This window comes from Hibiscus syriacus, unplaced genomic scaffold, assembly GCF_006381635.1.
Source record: "Hibiscus syriacus cultivar Baekdansim isolate YM2019G1 unplaced genomic scaffold, ASM638163v2 tig00112491_pilon, whole genome shotgun sequence".
Taxonomy (NCBI): Eukaryota; Viridiplantae; Streptophyta; class Magnoliopsida; order Malvales; family Malvaceae; genus Hibiscus; species Hibiscus syriacus.
The window spans coordinates 330,446-343,557 of record NW_024063344.1 but is presented as its reverse complement, the minus strand read 5'-3'; the positions used below and the strand labels follow the sequence as shown (position 1 = coordinate 343,557).

At 34.4% G+C, this 13,112-nt stretch overlaps 2 protein-coding genes across 3 annotated transcripts; one reads left to right on the top strand and one right to left on the bottom strand.

Moving 5' to 3' along the window:
- Nucleotides 1–351: 351 nt before the first annotated feature.
- Nucleotides 352–4,940, top strand: LOC120180306 (U-box domain-containing protein 13-like). Of its 2 annotated transcripts, none has more exons than XM_039185653.1 (4): nt 352–746; nt 2,122–2,238; nt 2,591–3,043; nt 3,435–4,940. In XM_039185653.1, the coding sequence occupies exons 1-4, from the start codon at nt 468–470 to the stop codon at nt 4,602–4,604; spliced, it is 2,019 nt and encodes a 672-aa protein (XP_039041584.1). In that variant the 5' UTR covers nt 352–467; the 3' UTR covers nt 4,605–4,940. The 2 variants fall into 2 exon arrangements, with proteins under 2 accessions (XP_039041584.1, XP_039041586.1); XM_039185655.1 differs by lacking the exon at nt 352–746 and adding an exon at nt 1,019–1,599.
- A 4,534-nt stretch (nt 4,941–9,474) lies between these two features.
- LOC120180264 (dof zinc finger protein DOF3.6-like) lies at nt 9,475–10,833 on the bottom strand. Its single transcript, XM_039185634.1, has 2 exons — nt 10,783–10,833; nt 9,475–10,718 (listed from the first exon to the last, which is right to left on the bottom strand). The coding sequence occupies exons 1-2, from the start codon at nt 10,831–10,833 to the stop codon at nt 9,741–9,743; spliced, it is 1,029 nt and encodes a 342-aa protein (XP_039041565.1). The 3' UTR covers nt 9,475–9,740.
- Nucleotides 10,834–13,112: the final 2,279 nt, after the last annotated feature.

Genomic DNA, 13,112 nt, shown 5'->3' with positions numbered 1-13,112 from the left:
ATATGTGTAATTTATAGTAAAACCACTAAAAGCAAATCGCAAATTTAGACCATATGTAAAAAGACTACTGTTTAAACTTTGAACTCCACTGAGCCGACCGGTGTTAATTTAATCGAAAATCAACAACCCCAGTTTTAACTCTAGCCAAACCGAGCCGAACTCGGCATGTGGAGTTTGTATGGCAGTAAAGCGTACAATACGAGTCTATCCAACATCTATTTCTATTTATAATCCCTCTCCGCTCTTTGATTGTTTTTTCAATCCGGTCCGGTTCAGCTAACTAAGCCGAGCTGGTGAAGAAAAAGGTCCAAGTAGTTTGCACAAAAATTATCTTCTCTATCCCGTCAAAGTCATCTTTCCAATGGAGACGAATACTTTCTCATTTTAGCCTTCGAAAACTGATTTGAGTCTGCCTTCAAATCAAAGCCTTCAGGTTTGAATACGCTGAGCAAGATCTAGATTTCCGAATGGAAGAAGAGAAAAGAGAGCTTGGGCAGAGCTTGATCGATGCGGTGAACCAAATGGCTCCCATCGGAGCCATCGGTGATTACAGGTGTGCCGTTAAGAAGGAGCTTTGCAATCTCGCTAGGAGACTGAAGCTGTTGACGCCAATGTTCGAGGAGACTAGAGAGAGCAAAGAGCAAATCTCTGAAGAAACTGTTAAAGCTTTGGTTTCGTTGAAAGAAGCTTTGATTTCGGCGAAGGAGTTGCTTAGATTCGGCAGTGAAGGCAGCAAGATTTACCAGGTGTGTGAGTATTGCTGTTTGATTTCTTTTGGATATGTTTGGCTGCTGAGAAAAATGGTGGAAAACTAGTTTGTCAAGTGGGTGCAGATAATCAAAATATTTCTCACCATAACATTATCTAAAATCAATTGATAAGTATTACGATTAAATTTAGCTTATCTAACTGAAGGTAATCGAATACTGAAATTCTAATATGGTATTTACTGCTACATATTTTTCTTTGTCTAATTAATTATATGGAAAAAAATGAAAGAAAAAACCACTCAATCCAATTAATTATTTTTAAGGTTCCTTTTGCAGATTGAAATAATCATACGTCTCATCTCAAAGATTTTCAAGCGTCATAGTCATCGATAAATACAAAGCTAAATCAGAATACTTACTCCTACTACAGATTTTACCTTAAAAAATGACATAACGTTGTTGATTAAATTTTAGGATTGTCATTTTGTGTCTGGATTGTTGTCAAATCTGAATCATTCATTTCATTTAACCTTCTTGATCCTCTTTTGTTTCCATTAGTTCCAACCACGATTTATCATTTAGGGGTTACATTGTGTCATGTTTTACATGCTCGTCGCAGCTTCTATTATTATGCTTATAATATAAGGTTTTGAACCTAAGTGGTGTCATCATCCTAACTAATGTCCAACATGCTATGCTTGGAAGCCTGTTAAAATTGTGGAAGTTTTACCACAGTACGGGAATGATTATTTCATTCTGATTGTGGAGATTTGTTTCCATATCCATAGTATGACCTGCTTCATTTCAGGGAGTTCTTTTGAGGTTGTAAAATTGAGAGTGAGTAATGGAGGAGGGAGAGATAGAAGGGGATGGGAACCGGGAGGTGGTGGTTAGTGGCATCCCTGATATATATGGCTCCTAAGCTTCTTTTTTTAGTGCTAAACTTTTTGAGTGTTTCGGGACAGGCAAACTTAATTGGGTTGTCATAGTCATAGGTTTTGCTTTGGATTTTCGAGCTTTATGCCATATTGAATGCTACTGTCTCTGTCTTTGTTTATCCGGTCTGGAATTGTATTACAAACCTACGTGTACTTTGGGTTGTGGTTAAGATTGACACTCTTGCCGACTAAAGAAATTAGTGTCTCAAAAACAATCATTATTATAATATTTGCTTACCTGTATAATTTGAGATGGTAGCCATGAGCTTATAACCACCACAGAAGGCATTTCTATAATCTTTGCTTGAAGCAGTATTATTGTACATTGCTATTTTTTGCTAGATCTATTTATTTCTAAAATTAACTGTTTGAAACTCTGGTTCTGCTTTAAGTGACAAATTTTAGCCCAAAGTGGTAATATGTTGCGTTGCATTTGGCTATTGACTGATAAACTCTTTTTATTCTGCTTACAGGTTTTAGAGAGAGATCAGATTATGCAAAAATTTCATGAAGTGACATCTCGGGTGGAGCAAGCTTTGAGCGGAATTCCCTATGAGAATCTTGACATATCAGATGAAGTTAAAGAACAGGTATAACTCTTTCAGTAAAACATTCTTTGAAAAAAGTCGCTGTAGATTCTTCCTCTTGCTTTGTCATACTTGAATTCCAGCCATCTTAGACATGGAAGAAAGTTCCTCAAGCAATCTCTATAATCATGATTGAGTTTTAATGGAGTTGCATGTGATTTGAGGAACCAAAGATGATATGGATGGAAATTAACATGGAGATGCTCAAGTAGAGCAACCAAAACTATTACTTTTCTGCTCTTAACACTATTTAACTAGAGTTTGAAAGCCATAAAGCAACTTTTGGATACTAAACTACTGACATCATTTTTTTATTAAAAAAAAGGCTTTACGTGTTGAAAATTTCTATGTTTAGGTGGAGCTTGTTCTAGCTCAGTTCAGGAGAGCTAAAGGAAGGGTTGATGCTGCAGATGTTGAACTATATGAGGATCTATTATCACTCTACAATAAGAGTAGTGATGCAGCAGCAGATTCAGATGTACTTAGGAGATTGACCGAGAAGTTACAATTGGTGGGGATAGCTGAACTTACTCAAGAATCGCTAGCTCTACATGAGATGGTTTCTGCCAGTTGTGGAGATCCCGGGGAAACCATTGAGAAGATGTCAAACTTATTAAAGAAAATCAAGGATTTTGTACAGACCGAAAATCCTAATTTGGATGCTTCTGCGAGGGAAAAGAATCTTCCTCCTAGTAGTGGTCAGGCGACCACTGATGGAAATCACAAGACTCCAGTTATACCCGATGATTTCCGCTGTCCAATATCCTTGGAGTTGATGAAGGATCCTGTCATTGTTTCAACAGGGCAGGTATATTTATTGTAGATTTCTTTCTTATGATAGACCAATATTTTCTTTTCTTTTAAATTTTTAATCATTTTCAGCCTTGGACTCGCCCTGTTTTACTTCTCTGTAGATGCTCAGATTTGTTTGATATTGCATTGTATTAAATTGTAATGCCATTAGTTTATTTGGTCAAAGGCTAGTTCTTGAAAGTCTCTTAGTCATATATTTGTTCTCTATTTAAAATGCATGGAGTAACTGAACTCGCAACAGCCAATGATGACGAGAAGGATTTTATAAGAACCTTAAGTTTTAAATTCCTACGTTGGACAATTGCACATATATGCAGAGCCCTAGGTCTTGTTTACCATTACCTTTGTGCTATATTTTTATCAGGTTTCATTATTCTCTTCTGTAGACTTATGAACGTTCTTGTATTGAGAAATGGCTGGAGCAAGGTCATGGAACTTGTCCGAAGACTCAACAGACCCTCAGTAGCCGGACCCTTACGCCCAATTATGTACTGCGTTGTCTAATAGCTCAGTGGTGTGAGGCAAATGGCATTGAACCACCCAAGAGACCCAGTAGTTCTAGACCCAATAAAACCATATCTGCCTGCTCACCTGCAGAGCATACTAAGATTGAAATTCTCCTTCGTAAGCTTTCATCATGCAGTCCTGAAGACCAAAGAATGGCTGCAGGTGAAATCCGTTTTCTTGCCAAACGAAATGCAGATAATCGTGTGGCCATCGCTGAAGCTGGGGCCATACCTCTCCTTGTGACACTCCTTTCAACACCTGATTCACGGACCCAAGAACATGCTGTAACAGCACTTCTTAACCTTTCCATTTGTGAAAATAACAAAGGAAGTATCATATCCTTTGGAGCAGTTCCCGGTATAGTGCAGGTACTTAAGAAGGGGAGCATGGAAGCTAGAGAGAATGCAGCTGCTGCCCTCTTCAGCCTTTCTGTAGTGGATGAAAATAAGGTGACAATTGGTGCCTCGGGAGCAATCCCTCCGCTAGTGACACTGCTAAGCGAAGGGACACAAAGGGGCAAAAAGGATGCAGCAACTGCACTCTTTAATTTGTGCATATACCAAGGGAACAAGGGGAAAGCAGTGAGAGCTGGAGTTGTGCCCACATTAATGTGTTTGTTGACAGAACCTGGAGGTGGAATGGTGGACGAGGCATTGGCCATACTTGCAATACTCTCTAGCCATCCGGAAGGTAAGTCTGCCATAGGAGCAGCAGAGGCAGTGCCGGTTTTGGTAGATGTTATTGGTAATGGATCTCCAAGGAATAGAGAGAATGCAGCTGCAGTTTTGGTTCATCTCTGTTCCGGAGACCAACAACATTTAGCAGAGGCCCAGGAACTAGGAGTGATGGGCCCTTTGTTGGACCTAGCACAAAATGGTACAGATAGGGGCAAGCGGAAGGCTGCTCAATTGCTTGAGCGCATGAGCAGGTTCATTGAGCAGCAAAAGCTGGTGCAGGTGCAAGCTGAGGCCCATGCTCATCAGTCCGAGTCTCAGTCTGAGACTCAACAACCACAGCCACCCTCCGTGGCATATGCCATCGATAGATGAGGTTCGCTTTGCCTTTATTTTTGTTCCTTCTTTCACCTTGTTTCATTTTCTATATTGAAGGGGGCGACTTTGCTTTAGAGATGAAAGATCGCCTATCAAACCTGTAAGTTATTCATTTGTTTTGTGTTGAAGAATACATTATTCATACAACGATCAAAGTTCTGGAAAGAAAGAAAAAGAAACCGAAAGGAAAGAAGAGATTTGATATGTATGTGAACTTGTACTATTATAATATCTGTTACGACTGTAATCATCCTCAGTTTTTATACGAGAGATGTTTCTTCGTATTCAAATCGAACTTGTCACCCTTAGTCATTAGTGATATATATGCAACCAGAAAAGGGTGCAAACTTGTCAACCTTGAAGTTTTCATTCTATCTATGTTTTGCTACATTCATGTTCGTTTCGCTTGAAGCAGCTATATTTTCAGGATCACTTGTAGGAAACTTTGGATCTCCTGTGTAGGTAAACTAGGTTTCTGGTTTTAATCGTGTTTCAGATAGGATACACGCATTCCCGTTAGGAAAGCTTCTGTGTTTGTAAGTTTTAGTGCAAGTGGAAGAAATACTAAAGAACATCGTACTTTTTAGGATTCAAGTTATTCAAACTTTATTAGAAAAGAAACCATATTTATTAGAATTTAAATTCCAATTCACTAGAGCCGATCTCAGTAGGAGTGTAAACGTGCGCTAAATGTCATAGTATTACTAAGATGTGAGTCATTAAATGGCGTTACCTATCTTTACTAAGACAGTCTTTATCAATTTGAAACATAACCATGACATTAAGTTTGTGAAGATATATTATCGATCTTAAAGCAATATGACACACATACACATATTTCATATATGATAATACGTCTACCGCATTATAAAATCACATATCATTTCATACTTATCAATGCAAGGCAATAATCATTTCTTCAAATCTTATCATTAATGTTCGCATGCTATATTTCTTACTTATAAGTATTACTATATCACTTGATAATTTTATGAAATTCACATAACATACATGACTAACAATGCTGTAATGTCTCTTTTATTAATTCATAAGTAATCAAAGGATCATATTTGGACTGTTTTATATTTACCGTCAATCGATAACTTATTTGGAACCTCCATTATAAATTTAACATCCCAAGTCATTATTTAATTGCTTTCTCCTTAGATGAACTTTTTAAAATATCAAAGCAAACTTTTATGAAACTTCAATCTTGAACATTTTTTCCTTAAAAGACTCAACACACCACTTTTTCTTTTGAAACTAAAAGACATAACGCGAAATGATAGTTGATGTAACACGAATCAAGCGATTTCGGTAATAAAAACATTATTATTATTCTTTAAGGTACCATAAATGTTAGTGTGCGAGCATTCAATTTCAAACGGTTGAGAGTTATCTTGTATTTACCTCATATTAATAAATAAAAAAATCAAATGACGAGTATTATTTTAAAATTTAAAATCATAGGTTTTAGGGAAACTTGTGACGTAAAGGCTTTATCTTTTAATATTTATAGTTTGATCCAATTACTATACAAAACCTTTGTCATTCAAAACTTTATAGGTATTACCCAAGAAGGGTTCCAACTCACTTATTTACGTTTGTCCTTAACATTTTATAAAATTTATGATATGGCCATGGTATGAATTTTAGAGTGTTATAAACATTTCATTTTTTTAAAACTCACTTTCTTTTCTCTAGCTATCCCCAGGCTGAAATAAATATAATGACATGGCCCTTGTTTTAGTCCACTCCATACATAGGGTAACTTTTTAAAATATAATGATTTTTGAACGAAAAAAATCATAATATATTTTTTCCAATCAGTTATATATTCTAGGGTAAATTATATCACGTCACTTAATTATTAGTAATTTTTAAAAGGGTTATAAATTTTTAAAAAATTACAACCGAATCACTAAATTAATTGTAACAATCATGTCACTATGTCCTTAAATCACATATGAGTCATTCATACATCACCCTAATTGTAACAATTAATAATTAGTAATATTTTCATTATGATAAATTCACATATTTTAAAACTCTATAAATGAGTCATTCAATTAATCAATGGTAACAATCAAGATATATTCAATATAAAATCTAATCATTTATGATGGCTGACGAACCCCGAATTTCATTATAAGCTTCACCTAAATCTCTTCATTCATTTTATTGGATTAAGTTTCAAAGAATCTTCCTCAAAAGCTACAATATCACCCCCAAAATATTTAAACTTCTTAAATTTTGATCTACACCGTCCATTGTTAGATGACATCTGTCCCTATATATGTTATTTCTCTCATCGACAACCCCTCTGCTGTTCCAATTGTTGGAATGGAAACCCAAAATCATTCATTTGTAGTAAAATTAATTGAGTGACTCGATTATAACTTTTTTAAAATATAATGATCCATTTATAAATTTATTTAAAAATAGAGGGACATGTCGTGTAATTTACCCAAACAAAAATCATTTGGAAATATCTATTTTAATTGCACTTTTTAATGCTCGTTTGAGATTTAATAGACAATGATCTAATTATTACAATTGATTAACTAAGTGGCTTGATTGTGATTATTTGTAAGCTTACTAATAATAAAGTGACCTGTGCTAGAATTTACCCCATATTACACTATATGACCTCGGAACTTGGCCTGGCACCTTACTTTCGTGGATATTTTTCTTAATTAATCATTGATATTCAATTTATTGATGGACTAATTTAAATTGTGTTTTGTATAAGTTTATTATGAAGATAATTCTCCCAATTTAATTTACTATATTCGCAAACGTATAATTCGAACCTCTAAACTTACTTGAAGGGTATAATCTCAATACACCCTTCCTTTCATCATTATTCATCGTACCACAAATGCTCAACAAACAATCCCTCATTTCCCACCCAAATATGGTAAAATATTGTTGCTTTGTTCCTCACATCTTCCTCATCAAAGGGATTTTACTTGCTGTTTTGTTTTTTTACTTTTTATTTTCTGTGTCCTAACTGGGTATAATGAAGACAGAGACAGGTTTGCTTTATTCGTTGTTGCATGACAGTGTCTTGGTTCTTGCAAAAAGCAAAATTTCCCCCTTGATTCCTTCCCTACTCTCCATGTTCTAAATCTAATTCTATTTTACCTTGTGTTTAACTGTAATTATTATCAGTGGAAGATCTTGCTCTTCTGGGATCTCATTTGAAGCTTACCCGTTTTGAAAAGAAAAGAAAACAAAACAGATTCACTTCTTTTGACCACCCATACACTAAAAAGCAAAAAAAAAAAAAAAAAAAAGCATTACTATTGTTCTTTCTATAAAGCTAGAATACTTGAACCAACTTTGGTTGAACATGGAATTGCTTGGTTTTTAGCGGGGCTTTTTAGGGGTTTCTTGGCTTCTTTGTCTTAATTCAACTTGCAAAATTATTAATAAAAAGACAAGACGGGATCCATGCAGCAGATAAACAGATTCCCTGCCGAGGATAAAGGTATGCACAAACTTGATTTGATTAACAAAAACTTAGTTAAAATTGCGAAATTAGTGGTTTTATCCATACACGTCCTTAGGTTAAAAAAGGTGAAACTTCATTCAAGGTCACTTGGGTTTAGTAATAAATAGGTCATTTTTTAATTCTAAATGTTATAAATAAGTCATTCAATTAAAATTTTATTATAAACACGTCACCTAGTCATTAAAATTGAAGCTAATGTCTAAAATGCCCTAGTATGATAGCATTCTTAGTCCTAAAAAATTATATAATTTATCAACTTGGTCTTAATCCAAAACAGTTTACTAAATTTAATCCTGAATTATAAAAATTTCATCAATTTAATTTTTTTGTGATATTGTCAAACCAATTGAACCTATCGGATCAAAGCAGTAGTTGGATAAGTACATTCTTCCATAAAGCAACAACAGGTTACTGTTAAACATTATTATACCAAAAAAGTAACATGAAAAATAATATAACATTTATGATAGAAGAACAAAGATTAAAATGATCGAATTTTTAAACATGAATAGTTAAATTTATTGAATTATTTAATAATAGGACCAAATTGATAAATTTTATAAATTTTAAAGACTAAAACTATTATTATATCATGTTATATCACTATTTCGTCTAATATTTATCGACCAAATGATCTATCGATAACAATATACTAGTTGAACAACTTATTTATAACTTCTAGAGAAAAAAGTAACTTGTTTATTATCAAATCCATAATTAATTTACCTTGAGCGTAGTTTACCCTAAATGGAAAAGGCATGCGAGATGGAATCAATATTTGACAATCAACGATTGCAAGATACAACATTAAATATAGATTCTATGTCAATAAACATTACAGACAGATCCTTAACCTCAGATGATGAATTGAAAAATTCATGAATCGTGACTGAAAGCCAAAGGAATTTGCAAGTGCATGCATCGTTTCAATATCATAAACCTCATCAACTTTATTCTTCAGCTGGAATTCCAACACGATTCTTTAAAACCAAAATTTATTGCCATGATTTTATGCAGCTTACATTGTTAGTAGAATATTTTCTTTGTTATTCTCCTATAAGGAATATTCTGTTGAAATGTGGCATAAGTTACATATGATGATCTGCAGGAAAGAATACTGTACTTTCTTCAATCTTCATGGCATTGCATCCTTTGTAAACAATAGCAATGAATGAAGAAAAAGAAACAAGAGAAGGAAATTACCATAAACGATATTTCATAGAGGAATGAGCTTACATCATTCATGTCAGACAAGGAACCCCATAACTTCAAACACAAAAGATAGAACAAATATGCAAACAAAAACAAACACATAGCTTAAGAAAACCCCAATATATATATATAGTATGAAACAGCATTTGCTCCTTAGAGAGGAAGATGATGAGAGAGAAGTTCCACAACGAAACCATGCAATTTTACCATCCATTATTTAGCTTTTGAGGTTGAGGACTTGGAGCTTGTGCAAGACTAGTGTGATAAAGGAACAATACTACTTTATGTCAACTATCATCTGTCATTAAAGACGGAATGAAGCAGCTGAAACTTCAAAGACCAGCTTTAAGCTGTTTTCTATCAAGAAAGATTGCAACTATAGCTATAAGAGTGACCACAGATGATTACTTGAGACCTGATAAATCTGTCCAACTGTTTCCTCCTCCCCAATACTGATTATTCTGATCAGAAACACCCATCAATAACCTTGATAGATTTAGCCCTTGGTTGTTGTTTTCCACTTTCACTGGAGCTCGCTGAGAAACCCTAGAGTTTGAATTCGTGGAACGAAGAATCTGACTTTCTCCCACCATTGAAGACGATGATTCCATATACTCACTTTGTAATGGATATAAATCATTAGTTGACTCAAAGAACGGGAACTGGTGATGGTTCATTGATCTTACTGATAAAATAGCATTGCTCATGTCTGAGTTAGTTCCTATATGAAACCCCATATCAGCTTGCCCACTAACGTCACTTGTTGGCCCTATATGACCTTGAATTCCACCAAAGTTTAAGCCAATATTTCCTATAATATACTGAGAAAAGCTTTGCAGAGAAGCCATAAAAGGTAAATGAGGTGTTTGATGCGGAAAATGAGCAGTGATTTCAGAGGGCATAACAGAATTGGTTGAATTTGGATCACTTTGCCTCTCGGCAGAGGCTGTGGGTTTTGAGCTACTATTACTACTGCTGCTTTTCTTCTTCTTGTTTCTTCGGCATCCTCCACCCACAGGGACATTCCTAAGAGCTCCTCCTCTAGTCCAATACCGCCGACACGTCTTGCAAAAGTGGCGTGGCTGTGTTAGGCTGTAGTTATTGAAGTAGCAAAACTTGGTGTTGGTGGACTCACACCGTGGACATTTCAGTGGTGCTTCTGGTTGTGGAGCCTGAGCTAGCCTGGCTCTATCGGCCATCGAACCAGCCCTATGAGAACCGGCACCACCAGCTCCAACACGATGATCAGGAGGCGCAGGTAGAGGTGGAAGCTGAGGATTTTCACTGAAAGTAACTTGGTGATGATTAAGCTGCTGAAAATCGCAACAAAGAAAACACTTGGTATATTCAGGAAAATTGCACAAAGTAATACGAATATGTATCTTTTTCAATTAGCTTTTCTTGAGTGCATAAGCAGTGGATAGAAATTGATGAAAAAACCCTTACCTCCTGCCAATTGGGAGGATCTAAATAAACTGGAACAGATGGGAAAACCATAGTTTTTTTCCCCCTTTTACAAAAAGTTAATAGGTTCTTTAGCAAGATAAGGTGGAGAATCACACTAAGAGAGTACCAGAGACCAAGAAAGCAAAGAGAAAAGAGAAATAAAGAGACCGGGGGTGTGCGGAGATGGCTTTTGTTTATTTATTTATTTATTATTCCTTCATTATTCTCTCATCTCTCCTTTTTGTTTTATTATATTATTAGGGTTTCGAGTGGATGAAGTTTTTCCTTCGCCAATTAACTTTCTTCCTTCCTTCCTTTCCTCATATGTTTTTCCACTATTTATTAATGGTTTTAGTGTTCAAAAGTCGATTAATCCATGGCATCCACAAAAGTACTTACCTCCCCTTCTTATTATGACGGGATTGCAGAGGATTAATCAACATAGAGAATTAATTTTTTTTATTACATTTCGTTTATTTCTTACAATTTGTGTTTGAAATTTAAGATTTTTTACTCCCAATAATATCTTTTCGAATATTTAAACCTCAATTTTCTATAGCACAGGATCACACTCTTAAACTTAAGAACTCGTGAATGCTTTTGTCTGTTATATTTTTTTCAAAAATGTTCTTGGTCTTGTATATTTTAATTAAGGAATCAAATATGTTTATTTCTTTTTCATATTATAGATAATATCTTGATCTTTGATTACAGTTGTACATTCTCGAGTTCCCCATGAACTTCCCTTTTTCCTTGAAAACATGATCGGCTTTTTAACAAAAAGCCTTAATTTTATATTTGATAGTATTACTTTTACTACTTTTGGGCAGCTTATGTATGTATATAAAGAATAACATACAATCATTCGTAATTAAGCACCGACATCTAGCCTATTTTTCCTCAGCCTTGTTGCGACTCTAGCTGTTTGAATAATTTGCTTCGCTGTTCTGAAACTTTAATGGATGCAGTTCTTCAATATTTGAAGCTCATCAGTCATTATCCATTCATGTCTATCTTCTTCAATAAGGAATATTGGTTTCTATATACTCACTATGATTTAGAAATGCAGCAAAGAACCAACAAGACTGATGATTATATATTACTCAAATATATGGACAAGAAATGGGGGAAATAGCCTGCCAAGATAAACATTTAATAAATACTATCACTTCTTTATAGGTATAGTTCTTGAGTGGGATTATAGTTTATCTCCCACGTGCATGTAGTTTTGTTTTATTGCCATTAATTATTAATCAATCTGATCTTTAGCTTTTCTTTTTTGCTTTGCATGCATGCATGTATGTGTATAGGTGCAATATTTGTTTTAAAGATTCACTATGAACTAAAGCTTACAAGAAATGGAACTTGATGGCCCTGGAATCTAATTCCCTATCAAATTCTGAGCACAATACGGCCTTTTGCTCAATTTCATGCTCAAAAGCTGAGGCAAAGGCTAACCCTCCTGTCCCACGGGTTTTATAGTTGGAAAGGAAGCAATTTTCCAGCTTTAACACATTCGTCTGTCCTCAACATTTACCTCATAACAATTATGTTGGAAAAATTCAATATTTTTAAAGCTTTAATGAGAAATTGATCTAATGTTGTTGAGGAAAATGTGAAATCAATTGTTAGTTCATAAATGTACAGATATATACAGTGTGTGTAATGTGAATGTCCGAACCGATCGAACCCTACGTGGGCTTGTAGATATTTTAACCCAAATTTAAAATATTTTTTTCTTAAAAAAGAGCATATCTTTTCAAAATTTTATTTTTGGAACTAGAAGGTTCCTTTAATTAAAACAATAATTTTGGAAATTGCTTGATTCTCATTAATTAAATGCTTCATTATGTCAAAAATTTTCAATAGTATACAATGTGAACACCTATAAATATTGTGTAAACTTATTAAGTTAAAACATAATTCAAACAACTCAAAAAGGAATTCTTTTCTTCTCCACTAGTTTTCAGTGATAAATGAAGGCAATGATGTGGTTTATGATCTCTGCAGATGTGCAACTATAACTTATCATCTAATTGTTATATTTTGGGAGACAGACAACTAATGATCTCAATCACCATGAAAATGGCAAAACATATGTCTTAAGGTAACTGTAGGTACAAACTTCAACTCTTTTTTGTTTGTTTAATATGTCAAAAATTGTGTATTTATTTCTATGTTGTTCTTTTCGATTATTTAAATAATTTTTTTTTACTTTTATCGTCTCATATTTTTATATACCTTGGACATATGAATTAATTAATCAAATCCTAATGTATATGACAAATTGACAGGTGAATATACATCTACAACTTTACTATGGAGTATCT

Coding starts and splice junctions, on each gene's coding strand:
- LOC120180306 (XM_039185653.1), top strand. CDS start 468: ATGGAAGAAGAGAAAAGAGAGCTTGGGCAGAGCTTGATCGATGCGGTG. Junction 2,239..2,590: donor CAGATGAAGTTAAAGAACAG/GTATAACTCTTT, acceptor TTCTATGTTTAG/GTGGAGCTTGTTCTAGCTCA. Junction 3,044..3,434: donor TCATTGTTTCAACAGGGCAG/GTATATTTATTG, acceptor TCTCTTCTGTAG/ACTTATGAACGTTCTTGTAT.
- LOC120180264 (XM_039185634.1), bottom strand. CDS start 10,833: ATGGTTTTCCCATCTGTTCCAGTTTATTTAGATCCTCCCAATTGGCAG. Junction 10,719..10,782: donor ATCCTCCCAATTGGCAGGAG/GTAAGGGTTTTT, acceptor TAATTGAAAAAG/ATACATATTCGTATTACTTT.